At 36.5% G+C, this 23,976-nt stretch overlaps 1 protein-coding gene across 8 annotated transcripts in view; it reads left to right on the top strand.

The window, feature by feature from the left end:
- Positions 1-23,976, top strand: part of TRIM2 (tripartite motif containing 2) — a 223,434-nt gene that overhangs the window by 176,191 nt on the left and 23,267 nt on the right. For 6 of the 8 annotated variants that reach the window (XM_061192508.1, XM_061192512.1, XM_061192507.1 and 3 more), the window contains 3 exons: positions 7,042-7,131; positions 17,209-17,283; positions 20,470-20,584. In XM_061192508.1, the coding sequence (XP_061048491.1) occupies positions 7,042-7,131; positions 17,209-17,283; positions 20,470-20,584 (280 nt within the window). Of the gene's footprint in view, positions 1-7,041; positions 7,132-17,208; positions 17,284-20,469; positions 20,585-23,976 lie in introns of those variants that run through there. The other 2 variants (XM_061192510.1, XM_061192517.1) reach the window with 2 other exon arrangements.

Genomic DNA, 23,976 nt, shown 5'->3' with positions numbered 1-23,976 from the left:
TCAGATACTCACAGTGCTGAGAAAGTATCACCACACCTTCTGGCAGACTCTCATTTTCTGTCTGTCACTGTGACTCATATGTTTATTTATTGAGCAGACTCTGGGCCAGGCACCATTCAGGGTGCTTGGGTCATGCATCAGTGAGCAAAACAGACAAAGATCCCTACCTTTGTGGAGCTCACATTCTAGTGGAGGGAGACAGACATCAAACAATAAACATCACTAAGCAAACTATGTATTGTATGAAAAAGTGGTGGGTATGTGAAAAAAAAATTTTAAGTAGTACTAGAGTTGGGGGGTGGGGTGCAGATTTAAAATAGAGTGGTCAGAGCAGACCTTGAGAAAGTGAGATTTGAAGGAGGAGAGGGAGTTAACCTGTGAATATATCTTGGGGAGAAACATCCAGAGAGAGACAATGTTTGGACAGAGAAAACAGCCAACACAAAGGCCTCAAGACACCAGCATACCCAGTAAGTTTAAGAAACGTCAAAGAGGCCAGTCTGGCTAGAGTAAGTATAAGTGAAAGGGAGTAGTAGAACTCAGAGCAGAGAGATAAAGTGGGAAGGTGGCCAGGCAATGTAAGGCCATCCATGCTATCGCATGGTTTTTATCCTGAGTAAAATGGCGAGCCATTCGGTCCTTCAGCAAGTTCTTGTGAAGTACACACCATACTTCAGCATGTACTGTGGCACCATGCTAGGTGCTAGAAATAAAAAGATTAAGACATAGCCCTGTCCTCAGTGAATTCATATTTTAGTGCAAAGACTAGACCATAAATAAATTGAATTAATTAATTAACGCGTGTTCAGCAAAAGAGAAACGAGCAGGCACTATTATAGAATGGAGAAGAGGTAGCAAATTCTGTTTTGCTTTTGTTGCCTGCTGCCTCAGTTTCTTCTCTGGAATTTCGCTGCTTTTAGTGCCAACACTTAATGCTTTCAGTGCCATTCTTCTGCCTTACTCTCTTCATAACCCCTTCCTTCTAACAGTTTTGATGAGGTTGACTGTCTCTTAGAGCTCTTTACTCTTGATAATTAATCTTTCTCTGACCATTCTGCTTTCGTTTACTACTGTTTTCTTCTCTCCACTTCATGTTCTTCAAGAATCATGCTAAAGGATGTTTTCTTCTCCATACTTACTCCCTTAGATCAGGGGTCCCCAACCCCCAGGCCACAGACCAGTACCGGTCCATGGCCTGTTAGGAACCAGGCAGCACAGCAGGAGGTGAGCAGCGGGCGAGCAAGCGATGCTTCGTATGTATTTACAGCCACTCCCCATCGCTCGCATTACCTCCTGAGCTCCACCTCCTGTCAGATCAGCAGTGGCATTAGATTCTCATAGGAACCTACTGTGAACTGCGCATGTGAGGGATCTAGGTTGCACGCTCCTTATGAGAATCTAATGCTGGATGATCTGAGGTGGAGCTGAGGGGGTGATGCTATCGCTGGGGAGTGGCTGCATATACAGATTATCATTAGCAGAGAGGTTTGACTGCACAGAGGCCATAATAAATCAGTTGCTTGCACACATATCAAAACCCTATCAGTGAGTGGCAAGTGAAAACAAGCTCAGGGATCCCACTGATTCTGCATTATGGTGAGTTGTATAATTATTTCATTATATATTACAATGTAATAATAATAGAAATAAAGTGCACAATAAATGTAATGTGCTTGAATCATCCCAAAATGATCCCCCCTTCCCCTGGTCTGTGGAAAAATTGTCTGGTGCCAAAAAGGTTGGGGACCACTGATCTAGGCTGTGTTTTAGATTCATGACTCTATTGCTTCATTCTCATTTTATTTAAAAAAATTTTTTTTTAATTTATTTATTTTTGGCTGCGTTGGGTCTTCGTTGCTGTGCGTGGGCTTTCTCTAGTTGTGGTGAGCGGGGCCTACTCTTTGTTGTGGTGTTCAGGCTTCTCATTGCAGTGGCCTCCCCTGTTGCAGAGCATGGGCTACAGGCACACAGGCTTCAGTAGTTGTGGCACGTGAGCTCAGTAGTTGTGGCTCGCGGGCCCTAGAGCACAGGCTTAGTAGTGTGGCACACGGGCCCAGTTGCTCCGTAGCATGTGGGATCCTCCTGGACCAGAGCTTGAACCCATGTCCCCTGCATTGGCAGGTGGGCTCTTAACCACTGCACCACCAGGGAAGCGCCCCATTTTATCTTTATTTTTATTGACTATATTCCCCATGCTGTACATTTCATCCCCATGACTCATTTATTTTGTAACTGGAAGTTTGTACCTCTTCATTTCCCTCACCTATTTCACTCGTCCCTCACCCGCTCCCCTCTGGCAATCACCTGTTTCTTCTCCGTATCTATGACTCTTTTTCTGTTTTGTTATATTTGTTCATTTGTTTTGTTTTTTAGATTCCACATATAAGTGAAATTATATGGTATTTGCCTTTCTCTGACTTATTTCATTTAGTATACCATCTGGGTCCATCCATGTCATTGCAAATGGCAATATTTCATTCTTTTTGTGCGTGAGTAATATTCCTGTGTGTCTGTGTGTGTGTGTGTGTGTGTGTGTGTGTGTGTGTGTATCATCTTCTGTATTCATTCATCTATCGATGGTGGGCACTTAGGTTGTTTCGTATCTTGGCTATTGTGAATATTGCTGCAAAGAGCATAGGAATGCATATATCGTTTTGAATTAGTGATTTTGTTTTCTTTGGAAAAATACCCAGAAGCAGAATTGCTAGATCATATGGTAGTTCTAGTTTTAATTTTTTGAGGAACCTCCATACCCTTTTCCATAGTGGCTGCCCCAATTTACATTTCCACCAACAGTATACAAGGGTTCTCTTTTCTCTGCATCCTCACCAACACTTGTTATTTCTTGTCTTTTTGATGATAGCCATTCTGACAGGTCTGAGGTGATATCTCATTGCGGCTTTGATTTGCATTTCTCTAACGGTTAGTGATATTGAACATCGTTTCATGTGTCTGTTGGCCATCTGTATATCTTCTTTGGAAAAAATATCTGTTCAGATCCTCTGCCCAGTTTTTAATCGAGTTGTTTGTTTTTTGATATTAGATTGTATGAATTCTTTGTATAGTTTGGATAGTAACCCCTTATCAAATATATCATTTGTAAATATCTTGTCCCATTCAGTAGGTGGCCTTTTTGTTTTGTTTATAGTTTCCTTCACTGTGCAAAAGCTGTTTGGTTTGATGTAGTCCCGTTTGTTTACTTTTGCTTTTGTTTCCCTTGCCTGAGACATACCCCAAAAAACATCTTGCTAAGATCCATGTCAAAGAGCATATTGCCTGTGTTTTCTTTTGATAGGTGTATGATATCAGGTCTTACATCTAAGTCTTTAGTCCATTTTGAGTTTATTTTTGTATATGGTGTGAGAAAGTTCTAGTTTGATCCTTGTACATGTAGCTGTCCAATTTTCCCAGCACCATTTATTGAAGAGTTGGCTTTTCCACATTGTATATTCTTGCCTCCTTTGTTGTAGATTAATTGACCATAAGTGTGTGGATTCATTTCTGAGCTCTCTATTCTGTTCCATTGATCTATGTGTCTGTTTTTGTGCCAGTACCATACTGTTTTGATTACTGTAGCTTTGTAGTATAGTTTGAAATCAGGGTGCATGATACCTCTAGCTTCATTCTTTCTTTAGATTGTTTTGGTTATTTGGGGTCTTCTGTGTTTCCATACAAATTTTGGAATTATTTGTTCTAGTTTTGTGAAAATTGCCATTGGTATTTTGATAGTCTTGTTTTGAATCTGTAGATTGCCTTGGGTAGAATGGTCATTTTAACAATATTCTTCTAATCCATGAGCACAGTATATTTTGTCTTTAATTTCTTTCGTCAGTGTTTTATAGTTTTCCAAGTAAAGGTCTTTATCTCCTTAGTTAGATTTATTCCTTGATGTTTTACACTTTTTGATGCAACTGTAAATGGTAATATTTTCTTAATTTCTCTTTCTGATAGTTCATTATTAGTGTATAGAAACACAACAGATACTTCATATTAGTTTTGTATCCTACAGCTTTACTGAATTATTTTATTAGTTCTAACAATTTTTTGGTGGAATGAAAGCTGTGAGAGTGAGCATTGTTGTCTTGTTCCTGATCTTGAAGGAAATGCTTTCAACTTATAACCATTGAGTATGATGTTGTCTGTAGGTTTGTCATATACGGCCTATATTATGTTGAAGTATGTTCCCTCTATACCCACTTTGTTGAGAGGGTTTTTTATCATAAATGGATGTTGAGTTTCGTCAAAAGCTTTTTTTTTTTTGCATCTGTTTAGATGATCATATGATTTTTATTCAATTTTTTAATGTGGGGCTTCCCTGGTGGTGCAGTGGTTAAGAATCCAGCTGCCAATGCAGGAGACACGGGTTCAAGCCCGGGTCTGGGAAGATCCCACATGCCGTGGAGCAACTAAGCCCGTGCGCCACAACTACTGAGCCTGCTCTCTAGAGCCCGCATGCCACAACTACTGAAGCCCGCGTGCCATGATTACTGAAGCCCACGTGCCTAGAGACTGTGCTCTGCAACAAGAGAAGCCACTGCAATGAGAAGCCCATGCACCGCAACAAAGAGTAGCCTCCACTCGCCGCAACTAGAGAAAGCCCACACACGGCAACGAAGACCCAACGCAGCCAAAAATTTAAAAAATAAAATAAATTTTTTTTAAAAATGAAATAAAAAATTTGTTAATGTGGTGTATCACATTGACTGATTTGTGTATATTGAGCCATGCTTGCATTCCTGGGAAAACTCCCACATGATCATGGTTTATGATCCTTTTAATGTGTTGTTGAATTCGTTTTGCTAATATTTTGTTGAGGATTTTTGTGCATATGTTCATCAATGATAGTGGCCTGTAATTTTCTTTTTTTGTGGTGTCTTTGTCTGGTTTTGGTATCAGGGTGATGCTGGCTTCATAGAATGAGTTCAAAAGTGTTCCTTCCTCTTCCATTTTTTAGATTAATTTGAGAAGTATAGGCATTAATTCTTTGTATGTTTGGTTGAATCCCCTAGTGAAGCTGTCTGGCCCTGGACTTTTGTTTGTTGGAAGCTTTCTTCTTTCTTTTTACTGATTTAATTTTATTTCTGGTAATTGGTCTATTTATATTTTCTATTTCTTCCTGTTTCAGTCTTGGGAGATTGTATGTTTCTAGGAATTTATCTATTTCTTCTTAGTTGTCCATTTTATTGGCATACAATTATTCATAGTAATCTCTTATGATCCTTTGTATTTCTGTGGTGTCTGTAACTTCCCCTTTTTCATTTCTGAATTTATTTATTTGAATCCTCTCTCTGTTTCTCTTGATGAGTCTGGCTAAAGGTTTATCTGTTTTGTTTATCTTTTCAATGAACCAGCTCTTAGTTTTATTGATCTTTTCTCTTTTGCTTCGTCTCTGTTTTATTTATTTCTGCTCCCCATTGCATTTTAAGTTATTTTTTTCCCGTTTTTTTAAACTAGAGATACATATGACACCAATGAAAGCTTTTCAAAATTGATGTGAAATAACTAGTGCTAACATACTTAGCTGATATAAATCTAGGCTTTAAAATAATACTCCAGTCTCCCTAATTGAGTTTATTCTTTCCATTAGAGTCTCGTTTTTGAAGAATTACCATTTAGAAGAATTTAAATCCTGAGATTTTAGCTAGCCTTTGTAGCCCCATCTTAAGTAAATAGATGTTTTCTGTTAACATTTTTGAAATGGGGGGGAAAAGCCCTCAAAGCCAGGCAGCCACTCTTGACATACTAAGGACCCGCAGACTGGACCATAGCCTTATATCCTCAGTTCCTTTCCCTAGCTCTGCACACTCTTCTGGGAGGTCTCATCTACTCCTATGGCTTCCATTGCCACCTGTATACTTCTGATTCCCTGGTTTTATCTCCTGCCTATACGTCTGCACTGAACTCCACACCTGTGTATTCAGCTACTTACTGCACATCCCTACTTGAATGGCTGGCAGGCAACTCACATTCAGTTTGTTCAAAACTCAGTTCTTTACCCAAACCTGCTCCTCTGTGTCTTATAGACTCTGAAACTACTATCCCCTTAGTCGCCCAACAGAAACCTGGTAGTTACCTTAGTTTTTTTTTCTCTCCCTTTTCTCCACACCCAGTGGGTTCCAAACTCTTCTGATTCAACATACTTATATGTCTCAAATCTCTCCCTTCCTCTCCCTCTTCACTGCTACTGTCTTGGCTTAGACTCTCATTATCTCTGGCTCAGAATTTTGAATTAGTGTCTTTACTGAACTCCCTGTCTCCAGTCTTCACTTTCTTCCATCTGCTGTAGTAATGTCTTTTAATGCCATTTGGATGGTTTCCTGTTCCTGAATAACAAGTCCAGATTCCTCAACCTGACTTTAAGGCTCTCTGTAATCTAGCTCCTGCCACTGGCCAGACTAATAACCTGCTGTTACCCTTCTACAACCCTACACACCAGTTTAACCAAATTGTTTACATTGTTTCCTCAATGCTGTTCATTTTATTTCTTGTGTCTTCACATGCTGCACCTGGCTGGCTCTTTTTACTTGTCTACCTAACAAACTCCAACCTGTCCATTAACCAGAGATATTTAAGACCTATGTCAGAAATCTTTTCTTCTGGGAAGTTTTTATCCCCTCCTCAGCAAGTTCAGTACTACTTTGTGCTTTGTCTCTCTTACATATATTTCTTTTATAGGGTGAAGTCTTTATATGCTGTATTACCACGGCAGACATTCTGAGAGCAGGGATATCTTAACCATGTTTTATCCCCAGTGTGGAATGCAGTTACTGAGAGACATAGAAACAAAATACATGTTATTGAATGAATGAGTAAATCAATACAGCACTGCCTAGTCTCAGTCCTAACTATTGTATACTTGGTCTAGGAGCCTTCCCCCCGGACACATTGATATCAGAGGTCTGGACTGGCTTCTCTGATGGTTTTTGGCTTTCCCTTTTTGGATGCACGTAGCTACTGCAGCAGCTATATCTTCCCATGACAGTGTCCAAAGCAGGAATAATGATGGGCTTTCTTCTTATACATCTCTCTCTTTTTCTGCAGGAGGAAAATCCCAGAATGCCCCCTTTCCCTAATAGGCTTCCCTTTATTGTCTCATTGGCCAAGTCTGAGATACATGCTCATGCTGGAAGGGTAAGCCATCATAGTTTAACCTCTGGGACCTGTTAAATGGGAGGGGACCCGTTCTCTCTGAGCACACTGCCATCCCAATCTGAACAAAGTTGGAGTTCTGTTTACAAAGAACAAAAGGCTTTAGACAGGCAACTAACAGGATCCACAAAATTATATCTTTAAGCACTTAAAAGTCATGTCTTTTAAATTGAATGTTTTTATTCTCTCCACCATCTCAGATAATCAAGAATTAAATATATTTGTTGAGGTTGAGTGACTCAAAAATTGTGGGTAGGTGAGGGAAGTATGTAAACAGGATTTTTATTAGTAAATAATTTTAAATAATAAAAATTATAGTAGTTAATATTACAACTTGAAACTTGCAGGAATTTTTACCATAGAACTTAAGATTTCAGTGATTTATTTTTTATATTTGTTTGTTTTGCTTTTGTAGTAGGTAGCTTTGGGCTAGGCTTCTGAACCTTCCCCCAGTAATTCTCCTTTGCTGTTGGATTTACTTGCTGGATGAGTTTGAGAAGCCTGACTCCAGAGATATAGAATTCCCTATACCATACCCAGAACATTCTTCTGTGCTTCATATGGATTACAGGTTTATAACAGCTAGTCTCATTCATAACTGTTTTCTCCCCAAATCAGCCAACCTGGAAAGACTTATTTCACAAAAAACTGGACCTACAATTTTGATGTCATGCCACCAGGTGGTGGCAGTGTCAAAGTCATATATATCCTTAGCTTCCTGGGATAGCCCTAATTTCATTTGTCTTGTTTTGCCCTCAAATAGTATATCAGTATTTCATACATTTTAATATTTCAATGTTCATAATGTCTCTGGCTGTTTTATATATTTAGAAGTTTCACAAAAATAACCCTATTAGTTGGGTGCTTTTTTTGTTTAAAGTATGGTTCTTACTTGACCAAAGGGCATGGGTCCGAACTTCCAGGCCTGCATTTCATCAGATTCAAATATAGGGCTTTGTTCAGGTTCCCTAGTATTTATATTTATTTATAACCATAAATTTCCTAGTCTATAACTTTTTTAAAAATTTCGATTGGATGCAAAGAAACCTCAATTTAAATTTTTGTTAATTACTATAGTTTTTAAAGTTAAATACATTTTTACCTTTTCAGTAATTTCTAACACTTAAACTTGCCACAAATCTTAGTTTGGTTGGCTGCTCTCAGCTCTTGAGTTAGTTTATACCATCCAAATGTGTTAGGTTGCTCTCTTCATTGTGCTAAAGCTGCTTAGGCTGTGGAAGAGAAGGCCTTCGTTTGCTTTCTTAATCCTTTAAAATCCAAGTTCTCTTGAATCTTTTCACTATAAGAGGCAGAAATAGAAAAAAAAAAAAAAGAAGAACATCATTCTCTTAAAAAGATAAAAGCCTTTATGGACAGCTACTTTATTCAGCCACTATTTCTCAGCACTGTTGTCTCTTTATGACTTTTTCTTTGGCTTTATAAATTTAAGGTGAAGTTTATTATAACGTATATTTGAGCTTAACTTAAGCTCTTTAACTGATGCTTCTTAGCAAGTAATTTGTTGTGTTTTCAGTGAGTAGATTCTAATGAAACTAAATTACTTAAACTGAATAACTTATTGGATCAAAACATTTAAAGTAGTATTTAAATTAACATTTTTATTAGAAATTTCAATAGTGGACAATCTTAATTCTCACAAGAAGTATTCATAAATGTTAAGAGTGAAATGTGAGCGTATCATTTCCCACTGCTCTTGAGAGACAATAGGAAAATAAGCAATTCCTTATGTAAAAGTAATTTGCTGATTTTAGCATCTATGTAGATCTATTGGTAGATTCTCTCAATTATTACAATATGTAAAAGTAAGCAATGGGCCAGCAATCCTGGAGTTTTTTGCATACATGAGTGCCCCTGTGGACTACATGTGAGCCAACACTCAAAAGTGAGAGAACAAGAGCCCATCTGGAGGCACGTTATATTCTGTTCCAGAGGACATTGAAACCTAACACAGAGAGAGAGAGTGTGTGTGTGTGTGTGTGTGTATGTGTGTGGAATGAATCTGAAAAACCAGGCTGGAAGGGGGTAGGAGGCAAGCTAGGGAAGGGGGACGGTGAGCGGGAATGTTGTGTAGCCCCCAGAGCAATAAAATGTGTCTTCTGCATCATGGAGATTACAGATAGTGGAACCCTGGGTTCTTACTACAAAGAACCCAGGAGCGCAGCCATGCAAGAATTCAGCAGACATGTCAGGCCCAGAGAGCACTGAGACATCTTAACAGTAAAATATTTCGAGTCCCCTTTACTTGTTCTGTTCTCTCTCCCCTTCTCCAGGCTTGGTAGAGGTGGGGAACAGGAGGCAGAAACTTCAGTCAGTGGACTAAAGGGAGGACAGAAACTCTAGGCCAGGAAAGAGAAAAGGACAATGCACCCTTTCCAGCAAAACCCACCGGCAGCCAGCGGTTGCTGAAAAGGAGAGAAGTCTTACCTTTAAATCAAGATTTGAAGTGTTGATTATTATGTTAGACATTCTAATTTCTGAATTAAGGCTTTGTTTGGCAACTTAAAATAATTGTAGATCTTGATTTAGAGTGATGAAAAACATCATGGGACTCCTAACTCTTCGTTTAGTGGCAGAGGAAGTACTTCCCTCACTGAGCTGTTTCTAAAATGGCAGATGTGGGGGAGGAATTAAGTTGCTTCTATGGTTTTACCCTATGAGTACAATGCAAAATATGTATAGGTTATTTCTTAACACAAAGATATTAATAATACAGATCTGCTCATCTTTATAATTAATTTTAAATCTCCCCTTGATTTAAAAAAGTTTGCTTGTTAAACAGTTCTGTCATTCCAAATAATTTCAGGGTTGCCCTTCCACCAAGTGGATTTTGGGTTTTCTTCTCAGATGTATTTCTTAACAGATTCCCTATCTAGGACATATTCTTGCCCACAGCACTGAAAGATAATAATTCCTATTTATTTTCACTATTGTTTGAGGTCCTATTACTAAGAAAAAATGGAAGTTAGCAGACAATTCGTAGCCCCTACTACTTAGCCCTCATTCTGAGTTTGTCGTATTGGAACCCAGTTCTCATGTCTGACGAGTCTATGTTCCTCCATAACTTTGTATCTAACTTCCCTCCCAGTATCATTTGGATTTTGCATGGCTTTGGCTTTCAAAATATCTGAATGACTTCTAATTGGATTCTGCATAAGGCTTTGACTATAGTCACAACTTCTAACTTCATTCTCACGATACCATAAGGCTTCTGTTGGACCTTCTTTTTATATCTTGTGTATCTCTTAACTACTTCTTAATATTTTTTACTGCTTCCTAGAAATTAAAAATAGTTCATCTACGATAGTTCATTTTCAGATAGTTCATTTTCTAATCTTGCTTTTTTCTTCTTGTAATTTCTTTAGCTTTCTGTTTCTCCTTTTATCACTTTAACCTTATTGAACATATTCCTGATATTTCTCGTTGAAGGAATGCTAATCTCTTGTTTGTTGTGCACTGCTCTAACAGTTTGTTTCTTTACACTGTAATGTTTGATTACCATGATCTCATCTTCAGCAGTTATTATGTGTGGGTGTTTGAATTCTCCTCAAGTGTGCACTTACTGAGTGGCTTCACTTTCCCTTTATGTTGCTTTCCTGATGGGATTCCCATGTTTTTCCTGTGTCCATTATTTAGGATTCCTGATATACTTTTCTCAGGTTCTTAAGTGTGTTCCACAGGGCTGGATTGCTGGAATTTTGATCTCCTGGTTAAATGGAATATTAATATGCTATATTTTTACTAGCTCATGGAGTGTTATCTTTTAATGAGCATTGTCTTGTAGCATAAGGAAAATATTTCAAAAATACTCAACAGACATTCAGTGCTCATACATGCCTTGAGTTATTTGTTACTATATTTATTTAGTGAAAAGGTTTGAGCCAATAGTATTGTAACTATGTGTATAGTGGGCACTTCATAAATGTTTATTTAATGAAGAGCCTTCCTGGTATATATTACTTTACTCATTCCTATTCTTGAAGACTTAGTTCTATAACCCAATATAGAGGAATAAGAATCTTTTAAATTTGATGTCTTCCAAAATATTTCACAGCTTTCATAGCTGGCCAGCACTGTATGAAATAGACTATTGTTAAAGCTTTATCCATTGTAACAGTTACAGTGTTTACTGTGGTAAAGGTAGAAAACCCGAGTTTACTTGGTATGAATGATAAAGGTGAAATTGATTTAATGGCTCATTTAAATTAAAATATTTCAAAAGTAGAGCATGCTTCAGGCATAATTTAATCAAGATTCTGACTCTGTTTCTCTTGGTTTTGCCTTTTGTGTAATGCCTTTGTCCTCAAGTTGGCTTTCTTCATGGTTCTAAGATGGCTGCCAGCAGTAATTTGGTTTGTTTGCTGTCCTGTAGCTATACAGTTTACAATCCAGAGGGCAGGGGAGAGTTGTTTCCCACAACCATTGAACAAAAGACTTTGATCTTATCCTGATTCAACACTTGAAATCAACCACTGTGAAGAAGAGCATTCATACAGTGATAGGCTTAGGCCTGGGGTCGTTGCCTATCTCTCAGCACCAAAACCAGTATTAAACCCTAACAAGAAATGGGCAAGGCAAACATGAAGAAAATTGCAAAACTCTACTGAAGGACATGAAAGAACTCTTAAGTAAATGGAGCAACATATTCATGAATGAGTAAACTCAAATATAAAAACATCAATTTATGTCATTTATATGTTATGGTAACCAAAATCCCACTAGATTTTTATGGATAATTCTCAAGTTCATGTAGTAGAGAAACTACAAGAAAGACCGAGGAAGTATTTAAAAAGGAAGAACAATGGGGTAGGATTTTCCCTATCAGATATCAAAATATAATGCTACAGTAATTAAAACTTGCTAGTTGTGTAAGAATAGACAGATAAGTGTAGCAGTACAGAGAAGCCAATTGCATTCCTTGAGATTTACCCAGATGGGTGGAAAACATGTGCATATGAATGTTTATAACAGTTTTATTCATGATTGCCAAAACTTGGAAGCAACCAAGATGTCCTTCAGTAGGTAAATGCATAAAAAAACTGTGGTACATTCAGACAATGGAATATCATTCAATGATTAAAATAAATAAGCTATCAAGCCATGAAAAGACATGGAGGAACCTTAAATGCATATTACTAAATGAAAGAAGCCAATCTGAAAAGGTTACATAATGTATGATTCCAACTACATGACATTCTAGAAAGGCAAAACTATATAGATAGTGGTTGCCAGAGGTTGGGGGGAGACAGGCGTGAAAAGGCAGAGCACAGAAGATGTTTAGGGCAGTGAAAATATTCTGTGATACCATAATGATGAATACATGTCATTATACATTTGTTACAACCCATTGAATGTACAACCCCGAGGGTGAACCCTAATGAAAACTATGGACTTTGGGTGATAGCGATGTGTCAGTATAGGTTCATCAGTTGTAACAAATGTACCACTCTGTGGGGAATTTTGATTGGGGGAGCCTGTGTGTATGTGGAGGCAAGGGTTATGGGCGCTCTCTCTAACTTCCACTCAATTTTGCTAAAACTGCTCTAAAAAATAAAATCTATTTTTTAGAAAATGAAATAGACCTTAGAAAATATGTTGACATGAAACATAAAGGATAATCCCCTGTGTGTTTTGACATGTTCTCCACATTGATCATATCAGTATATGAAGCAAAGGAATTGGGACAAGAAGGATGCCCCCTAGACTTTATAGGGGTCCCTCCCTAGGAGGGGTTAGTGGGGATGGTGCAGAGGTGGAGAGCAAAGGGGAATTTGTTTAAATACTTCTGCATTGTTTGAGTCTTTCAAAACAAAAATGTACTCATTTTAATCTCTTGAAAATATATTCATATATTGCTTATAATGGGAAAATAATTTTTTCTTCAAGTTTTATTGAGATATAATTGACATACAGCACTGTATAAATTTAAGGTGTACAGCATAATGATTTGATTTACATACGTCATACTGTGATTACCACAGTAAGTTTAGGGACCATCCATCATCTCATATAGATAAAAAATTAAAGAAATAGAAAAAAAATTTTTTTTCTTGTCATAACTCAGGATTTACTGTCTTAACTTTCATATATAACATATAGCAGTGTTAATTATATTTATCATGTAGTACATTACATCCCTAGTACTTATTTATCTTATATCTGGAAGTTTGTATCTTGTGACTGCCCTCATCCAATCCCCCCCACCCCTGTCTCTGGTAACCACAGATTTGATCTCTTTTTCCATAAGTTACTATACTTTGTTAGTTTCTATTATACAACATAGTGATTCTGTTTTTCTGTACATTTCAAACTGATCACCATGATAACTCTAGTTATGATACATCACCGTACAAAGATATTACATAATTATTGACTATATTCCCCACGCTGTACATTTCATACCCATGACTCATTTATTCTGAAACTGGAAATTTTTACCTCTTAATCTCCCTCACCTATTCCTTTCCTCCCCCTACCCCCTTTCCCAGGAAAAGGATTTTTTAAATAGTAGTTATATACGCTCATAATATAGAAAATTTAAAAGTATGTTCCGCAATACAGAGGTAACCATTTGTTAAGTTTTGTGCACTTTCTTGCAGTTTTTTGGGGGTTTTGAGTTTTTTTGGTGATAGATAGGCTCTCAAATGTATTGACACTTTTGTTTCCAGCTTTTTTAAAACTCTGTTCTGTATCTGTGTCATTAAAAGTTCTTTTAAAACGTTTCCTTTGGCTACATAATTGTGATATATCCATACTATGAAATAATGATTTAACATTTCTCTATTGTTAAGACAATTATATAGCTCCCATCTTTATATATAAATACATCTTTATAGTGTTCATTGTTTCCTTATGATTGATTCCTAAATGGAATATTGCCTTAAAAAATAAATGTTAAAATTGTAGATACACTAATAAGAGTTTTTAAACATATGAAATCTTAAATTATACTGCCTTGCTTTTATTTTTTTTTTTAAGGAAAAACAAGACATAGAACCTTTTTTTTCCGTAACATACCGTACATGAGTTTTGATAAAACAGTAGACTGTTCTGGTTTCTCTTGCTATTACCTCTTTTCCCCATCCTCTGTTCCTTGACATTCTTTCCCACCTATGAAAACTCTATATTTTTTTCATAATGCTTTGAAATTTTTTTTATTTCTGAAAAGGAGCAAATCAGAATTCCAGTGCAGCCAGCTTGAATCAATCTTCCTGTTCCTCTTCTGAATAGGCAGTTCCTCCAGGCAGTGAATTAGCTCTTTAGAAAACATTGGCATTATGTTTCTGAACCCTGAGTATCTGTATAGGTGGTCTGGAATGCATTAAAGAGAAGCATTGTGTCAGATCCTTCCTCAAGTCTAAAGATGAAATCCTGTTCTTACTAATTATAAGACATTTTTGTTGTTGCTGCTGCTGTTTTTTCTGAGTTACTTGGTTTTAAAAATTATTATTTGCTTTAGTGAAAGTTGGAAATGGATTTGTTACAGTGTAAATTTATAGTTGGTTCTTGTTTTATGTTATAGAAATGTGTCAAGAGAGTTTGCTCTTTAAGGGAATCCTGTGGTGAATACTTTTCTTAACTATAGAGTATCGTTTCTTTTTCTATTTTTGTAAATGTGGACTTTTGTATTTCAGTGACAGAAATATTGAGATATTTTGTTTCTAGTTCAGACTACAGTATTTAGCAATAATTCATTTTTGCTGATGAACTAGGTAATATTCTCCCATGTATTAATATCTTGTGTGTTTTAGTTGGGTTTGTTACTGCAAGAAAACAGGTTTTTGTGTAGTCCAGTAGTTCTCAAAAGTGTGGTGCCCCTAACCAGAAGCATGTTAGAAATACAAATTATTAGGCTCTATCCCAGACCTCTACTGTTCAAAACCTGGGATGTGGAGCCCAGCGACCTGTGTTTTAACAAACCCTTCAGGTGATTCTGATGTGTGCTAAAGTTTAGAACTTGTGGTTTAGATAATACCTATAGAGTGGCTGAAAATCTCAGCTCTTAATCACTTGAGGCCTGAATTTGGTTTAATTCCAAGGTATGTGTTAGGAACTATAGCAGTATTGCTTCTAAGCGATATGTAGGTGAAAAACTGGTAGCATGTGCTGCCTCACAAGAGTTGCTTTCATTGTTTCCAGTAGTTGAGATTTTAAGAACTAAACAGAGCCAAGAAGCCTTCACTATTGAGTTGAACCAAATTGTTTCAGTACTTAGGATAATTAGCAGAAGCTTCTCATTTGATAACATCATTTAGATTGTGCCTCCCTCCATTACCAAGATACTTAAAATGACGAGTCATGAAATCACATTTAAAATACATAAGGTTATCTTCAGAGTTAAGGAATTCCTGAATTAGCTCTCTTTCAAATGCTTTTCAGTTGTAAATAATTACAAGCAGACATACAATACCTGGGAGACACTTCATTAATAGAATTAAGATATATGTCCATTAATTATTGGCTTATTTTTACATAGTTCTTCATTTTTGGGTAACATCTGCCTACTTGGTTATTTTAAAAACATTTGTAATGGAAAAATGTTATGCTAATGTATGTGTGTATTTTTTCATTGGAAAATTCTCTACTCCTGAATTCAGATGTTACATGCATTTATTAATTATTTCAGGTGGGTCCTTCAGGGTGGAATATTAACCTTTTAAACAGAGTGTTATCTTATAAGTGAGAACCCTTGTTTTAGAGAACAAGATCTCTTTGCTAAATTTAGGGCTTTAAAGCTTATTTTGGCTCTTAACCCTACAGCAGATTTTTGTTTTTTTAACTTAGGAAGATAATTACTCTCAAGAAGAGGTATAACTGGTTTGGTGGTGGTGTCTTCTTGGCATCACAGATGGATCTTGTTCATGCTATGGATTAGAATCAGGGACTAGAGAGCCATTAAAGGAAAACTGACAATATTCCCTTTGTGCATATTGAGAAGTGGAACATTTCCCAAAGTCAGGGTAAAGCTACAAACTTTTTGAAGATAACTGTTTGTGATTTTTAAGAAAAAAAGGGTATCTAAATATAATTCACCCTCTACATATAACAAGGTCATATGGTGAAAGGTCAGTTTCTTAGAGTCAGCCAAAAGAAATTACTCATCCATTTGTTAATTATTTCCCAAATGTTCATAACTCAAGAGTGAGTGAGGAGTGGAATATATTTTTAAAAAGCCCTTACCCAATCAAATGAGTCTAAAATTTCTAACTAGTTTATGTAGCAAAAAATGTGATGGAGAATTTAGTATTGAGAATTTCCTGTGATTATTTATTTAATCTTGGGCCCAGGTGAGATTAATAAAATTGAGATGGGGAGGCAATGTTCTGAAGTTAACCAGTCCTTTTTGGTGTGGGCCCAACCACATGCTACTGAATATTCTGTATCTAAGGTCTCTTTAGGCTGGTATTATTTAATCCTTTTACAATATAACTTACTACTTTCTAAGCTTCGTAAAATGCTTAAACTGCTCACTTTTAACGTATGTAAAACATGCATAAAATTGGCAACAATCTAATAGATTTTTTCTTCTCTAAGAACTTAGTATACAGTGATGTGTTCATTTTTGACTCTATGTTAGTGAAACAGGTCACAGTACTACCAGCCTATAAGAAACAGTATAGAGTGTTTCAAACAAGACTTTCATCAGAAGTGAAATGAAATGTGAAGAGAGAATTTATATAAAACAGATTTTTTTTTAACTTTCAAGTTAAATTTTTAACTAAATAATATACCTCAAGTTATTTGTGATGGGGGCGGGGAACCTAATAAATGAAGACTGTAGAAAAGATTGAAAGCATATTGTACATTTTTTTGTATAGTATAAGAAGAAATATTTTAAACTTTGTTTTTTTCAGTCTGCCCTAATGATTCATGGTACTTGGTTTTCTTCAAGTTAGAGAAATTAGTTCCCAACGTAGTCTTTGACATTTTTGTTATACTGACTTGGGCTGAAGACAAATCTCATTTTGTCTTCTTGATTCATAAACTTTATGTTAAGCAAGTTTATCTTAGCAAACCATTTTATTTGTTTCAATTCTCTAGTTATCTGAGGGAAACCAAAACCATGCAAACCTGCAGAAAAGCATCGAGAAAGCTAAAATTGGCCGACATGAAACGGTAAGTTTGTATCTGTAGATTCTTTAATAATGTCAATTCTAAATAGAAGAATAAAGGCATCGAGCTTCCTGTGAGGAGGATGCTGTTCCTACTAGAAGAGAAGTGAGTCACAGCAAAGGCTGTGAACATTTGACCTGGTAGGATTCCCTAATTGTGCATCTAGATTTATTATTATTGTATTGTGTATAGCAGTGTAGCATAGAAGCATAAACCCTGGAGCCAGACTGCCTGGGTTTGAAAGTCTCCTAAACTCTTTCTTCTCGGTTTTCTCAGTTGTAAAATGGGAAATAATAAAATCTGTGTCACTGAGTTATTGTGTGATTAAACTAGCTAATATTTGCAAAGCACTTAGAAGAGAGCCTGGCACAAAGTAAGCCTTATATAAATGTTTATGTAAATTTTTAAGAGTCAGCTTTTTAACAGTCTTGGCACTGAATAAATTGAAAACTATCGGACTTCCCTGGTGACGCAGTGGTTAAGAATCTGCCTGCCAATGCAGGGGACATGGGTTCAATCCTTGGCCCGGGAAGAGCCCCCATGCCACAGAGCAGCTAAGCCCATGCACCACAACTACTGAGCCTACGTTCTAGAGCCCCAGAGCCACAACTACTGAGCCCGTGCACCACGACTACTGAAACCCGCGTGCCTAGAGCCCGTGCTCTGCAACAAGAGAAGCCACCGCAATGAGCGCACCGCAATGAAGAGTAGCCCCCACTCGCGGCAACTAGAGGAAGCCCAGGCACAGCAACGAAGACCCAATGCAGCCATAGATAGATAGATAGTTAGATAGATAGATAGATAGATAGATAGATAAATTTAAAAAAAGAAAGAAAACTATCAATGCAGTGTCCTCATGGCCTTGTAATATTTCTAAATTATTTACATGAATTTTGACCTACTATTTTATTTTAAAAAGTGTTAGGGGTTTTTAAAAATCACTTTACTTTTTAGTTTTATCATGATCTCAGGTATGGACTTATGACTTGAAAAAATGTTGAAGATCAACATGAACCTCTAAGCATTTCATCTCAACCTCTATTTGTACCACTTGTGAAAGAGACTCAAAAACTTGTCACATTGTATTGGGCTGGCCAAAAAGTTCGTTTGGGTTTTATCGTAACATCTTACAGAAAAACCCAAACAAACTTTTTGGCCAACCCAATAGAAAAGAATACATCACAGGCTTACATGGCTTTATGCTTTTCAGAGTTATTTTACATACATTCTTTCATGTGAATAGTCAGGACAGTCACGGATAGGAATTGGAGAATGGTAATTGCTGAAGAATATTTAAGGGAAGGTAAGTTCTGGGCATAACCTGAAACTGTTTTATTTCTTCTTCAGTTGACAACACTTACCACCTCTTTATTTGATCCTGTTTTTTTTCCTTTGATTTGGCAATAACCTGTAGAAGCACCTTCAACTAATGGTGACATGTTCATGCCACAGAGTAGTCAGCCAGTCTGCTGAAGGTTACCCAGTCCACTGTAACCACTGAAACTAGGAAAAAAACCCACTAGCAAACCCAGTTGGTGCCTACAGCTATCAGAAGATTATAATAGTTTTGGTGCCTACAGCTATCAGAAGATTATAGTAGTTCAGAAAGACTCCTGAGAAAGATGAACTCTTGTGTTCATCCTGAGTTCACTAGTCACGAGTTTTCAGAAATATCTGAAAGCTTTTTCTATCTACTAGATATGATTCATGGTGATGATGATACTGATGATGATGGTAATGAAGAAAGAAATAGCTAACATATATATTCTGCTTACTATGAGCCAGGCAGGTACTGTTCCAAACGCATTTTCTATATTGAATCCTGCCAACAGTCTAAGGAGGTGGCTACTATTACTATATTCATTTTTACATTTGAGGAACTGAAAGCACAAAAAGGTTAAGTAATTTGGCAAAAGTCTTGGTGCTAATAACCAGGCTCCCAACTCAGGGTATCTGGAGAGCTGTCATTGCATTCACACAGATAGTCACCACCCTGCTTCTCCCGTCTTCATTAGCTTTTTCTCCTCTTGTTTTTCATTGTGGAGTATGTATAATTTGGGTGTTAATAGCAAATAATGATCATCTTATATTGTAGTTGTTTTTAAATCTCCCCTATGCTATGCTAATGTGGTATACACTAATCATATGTAGCGATTTACATTTGAATTAAAATTAAATACGATTAAATTCAGTTTCTCAGTAACAGTCACATTTCATGTACTCAGTATCCCTATGTAGTTAATGTTTCCTGCATTGGAGAACACCAATCTAGAACATTTCTATCATTGCACAGTTCTGTTGGACTCTGCTACTTCAGAGCTCTGTACATGCATTCTGTTATATAACTGCTAGCAAAAGTAGCTTTCTTCACTTGGAACCAATGAGAATAGCTTAAGGCAAAAGTAGAAAAATACAAGTACAAAAATACAAGCTAGCAAGGAACCTTAAACAAGTCCCATCAGGCAGTTTGAACTCTTATTTGGTTTTGCCTCAGACTTCTCCTATAATTCTGTACCGTAACCTTTTCCAGTATTTGGTTTTTATTTGGACTTATTTTTCACACATATGAACTGAATACCGATAGCACTATTACTTCTACCTGTTAGTGAAAACTGTGGCTAGAAATTTCAAATGGTGTTTATTGGATCATTTTGTGTAAAAACTTTATTCTGGTTTACCTTTAAAGGAAAGTGATGGGAGGTCACAAGCTACAGTTCTGTTATTTCTGGTATTTTTAAAGGTTAATCATCCTTGAAGTCTGGAAAATTATCTAGAACACTTTCAAGGAAAATTTTATAATGATTGATGTTGCCATAAAATATTACTTACATATATATAGATACAATCTTGTGAAACTACCCAAGAAGTGGTATAATTTTTTTCCTAATGTGATGACAGTCCTCTTTTGAGTTCAGACATAATTGGTAACCTCTCATCTATTTATGAGCATTCCATTCTACATATTAATTTCCATTCAGTTAACATTTATATAAGATAATTGAGATTGCAGAGAAAAAATGAGAATTGAGTTTGTTCTTATACTGTGAATATATATGTATGTGTATATATAATATCGTCAAAACCTAATGCGTATCAGTTATGAGAAAATAAAATGAAAATGTTTATAAAATGTATAAACTTATGGCATTTTGTTTGTCTTAATTGTACATAATGTTATTTTGAATACAGGAAGAGCGAACCTTGCTAGCAAAAGAGCTTTCTTCACTTCGAGACCAAAGGGAACGGCTAAAGGCCGAAGTAGAAAAATACAAAGAATGTGACCCGCAAGTTGTGGAAGAAATACGTAAGTTTGTATTACACCTTGAGGGGTTTTAACTTTGCTAACAAAGATACTTTATACTTCTGGTTGCCTGGTAACCATTCTCTATGTATATGAGAAAATAAAGCCCTTAATAATATTAATATTGCATTAATATTTGCATTAGGAGCCTTAATGTTAAAGCACTGAACAGTGACAGCTTTGAAATTATGAGCATTTCAAGAATAAGGACGGTCAGTGGGGAAGAAGGATAAAGACATAAAATATAGGCTTAGGAAACTGAGAAGTCAGAGAAGAAGTTGGCCTCAAGTACCTTGACTCTGGAAAGAAATCCACCATTATCTTCTAGGAAAAGTAATACCAAAAAATACGAGTTTACAAGTTGCAGAAAAGTAGTCTGTGTGTTGACTTGCCTTTTAAATATTCCAATGATGTTTTTCCTTACTTTTAAAACAGAGTCCCCAAAGCTTCATTTTCAGTATATTTTTTACATTTATGTAAAGATAGAATTTTGAATATTTGAGGAAATGAAAGATACTGCATTTAATTGCTTAGAAAAGTATGCATAACTTTCCTCATATTTTTCTGTTTTAGCCTGTCTTTTCATTTAGGAAACTTTATCAAATGAAACATCTAGAAAAACTGATATTATAGTATATGATTGAAGGCTTTGAGAGAAATTGAAAATATTTGGTATTTTTAAATTAACCTGAGAATAGTTTGGTTACAATTAAGTTTGATGGTATTCTTTACAAGTAAAAAAAAAATTTAAGCAGTTCAGTTAGTATAATCTAAAGTTAAACTTAATTTTAGAGACAGGTTCTGCTTTGCTCAACTCCGGGAGATGCCATGCAAGTACATGTAGTCCATGCACAGCCTAGATAATATGTAGTAGCCCTGGTTCAGCTGATTACCCAGGGTGATTTTCAAAGCAAAGTGGAGGCAGAAGAACCCTCTGAGCCAGTCATTTTCTGTGAATTAAGTACTTGGGGAGACATGTGAGCTCTTTCGTGCTGCCCATGGATTCATTTCATTTATCATCTTCCTGCAGAAGAAAGTACTAACCGAATGTGCTACAAAATTAACCACTTTAATCTGTTTTAAAGTTTTAACTAATATCAAATGACCCTCAGTGAATACAAGCACATCAAAGCAGCAGGAGACAAGTTAGGAGTTCACTACTAGGAAGTGAGGGCTGCTCATGATTCACCTTTAAAAGGAGACACAGACTGCTTGTTAAAGAGGACATCAAATGGTGTGTATGCTATCTAGAGCATTTTCTTGTGAAAGAGCATTTTAAGAACAGTTTTCTTACCCAGATTTTTAATACCTTCAGGTGGTTTATTTTCCAGATCAGCATAGCTATGCCCTCTAGCAGTTGATCATGGAAATTCTGTTTTCACGGTAACCAAATATGATCTTTTATTTATTACTTTTACTTGGTTCTCCCTTCCTTCCTGATTTTAGTTTTGTGTAATTCTTGGACTTTTTTCTTGAAGTACCAACTCTTTGTTTACCTGCCTCATTCCCTTTTCTGTCTAGGGACCCATAGCTCTTAGCCATACCCAGTGAAGGCTTCTGCTTTTTCACTTTGTGGTCCCCATTGTATTGCCACAGCTCTTTCCCTGGGCAGATGACCCTGACTGATACCACCTCCACTTGTGACCTCTCAGTTTTAGTCCTTTTCACAATTTGATGATATCTGTCCACTCAGAAATGACTAAAAACTCTTATTTAGACTTACAAAACTATTCTGAAATATACTGATTGTGATCCTAAGCCAGTGGATCATCTTGAGGTACAGAAAATCACTAGGGGTAGAGAATTATGCCAGACTAATTCACGAAGTGGGAAAACTCATTTCAAGCATGTAACTTCAGATGTTGATATCCCTTGTACCTCTGAATCATGCAGCAATTTTGGCAAGTGCATCACCTCTTAGAAAGGTAATAAAACTTGAAGGAAGACGTTTCAAGTATGTTAAGGATGATGTGTTTTCTGGAGAGTAGAATAGCATAGTTGAGATAGAAGTTGCAACTATAATTTTATACTGGTTGCCTGAATTCTGCTCTCCATCTTTACCCTTAAATTTAACAGTTTGGTAATTTATTTCTCAACCCAAGGAAAACACGCCAATGTGAATGAGTAATAATCAGGGTATGAGGTCTAAGTGAATGAGCAGAAAGTTTTCTGGTTTACAGTGAATTAAGAGACTTTATCTTTCTTCATCAACATCACACCTAGATTATCTTTTAATATTTATATATGCATCCACCTAAGATGGATCTGTATTTGGGCCTTATAGAATTTATAATCATGAATCTATTACACATATGTGAATTTTTGACATTTTCACATTGTACATTTTTTATCTTAATAGGGGAATGAGAGGATAAGAGTCCTTCCTGGCTTTGTGCTATTACTTTTTAATTCCATTTAAAAATCATCTATTTTTATAGAATACATAATTATAGAAAATTATAGCATATTTAATAGACAGTAGATATGTAGAATAATTACATTATTTCATAAATATATTTTAGATGTGACGGTAGGATTTCTTTTTCTATGGAAAGCTACAGAACTACAATCAGAAGAAAAAAAAAACTGTCAGAGCCTGTATACGTATAGAAAGGATTTTTAGACTAACTTTAGTTCATACTTTTATAGAGTGATGTCCTGTCCTCTGCTTTTAAAATTCAGAACAGCTAACAGAAGTTTATTCAAATGTGGCACTTTGACTTTCAGCCAAGATAGAGTAGTAATGTACTGAATTTATCCTCCCACATAAAAACAAAAACAAACATAATATATGGAATAATGGTTTTCAAGATACTTGACATCAGACAGCAAAGGGAAGCGATTCCTAGAAAAAGGAAACAAAGTAAGCCTTACAATTGTCCCAGCTTATTTTGTTGAGAGAGTTTCCTGGCTGCAACACAAGGAAAGAGAACCTAGGCAGAGACCTGCAGACTCCCGGAGTCAAGGACGTGGAACTGAGAAGCAGGGAGACCAACGTGGATAGAGTTCACAGGATACCATACTAGAGAGGAGGGAGTAACACAGAAAGAGAACCTTGGGTATCTAGAGAGGGTTCCTCTCAAGTATTCTATGCACGCATATGAGGAAACTACCCAAAACTGGGGAAAGAACCATCTCAAAGGACTAGAAGGAACAGTGCCAGGCACTCACACAGGACCAGGAATGTGTCTATTCTCACCAGCCAGATTAGAAAAATTTATAATTCACAAGGCATTGAGTAGAGTACTCAAGAAGGTCTTGCTTCAATAGAAGGTAGTACTTAGCCCTAGACTGAGCTCTGCTGTCAACCACCCTAACAAGCCATAAGAGCAAGTCTTGAAGGCAACAAACTACTGTAAAATAACTTAAATGCATTCCAGAACAAAGCTCAATAA

Source organism: Eubalaena glacialis, chromosome 5 (assembly GCF_028564815.1).
Source record: "Eubalaena glacialis isolate mEubGla1 chromosome 5, mEubGla1.1.hap2.+ XY, whole genome shotgun sequence".
Lineage (NCBI taxonomy): Eukaryota > Metazoa > Chordata > Mammalia > Artiodactyla > Balaenidae > Eubalaena > Eubalaena glacialis.
The sequence above is the reverse complement of the archived record's forward strand: the minus strand, read 5'-3'. Positions and strand labels throughout refer to the sequence as shown.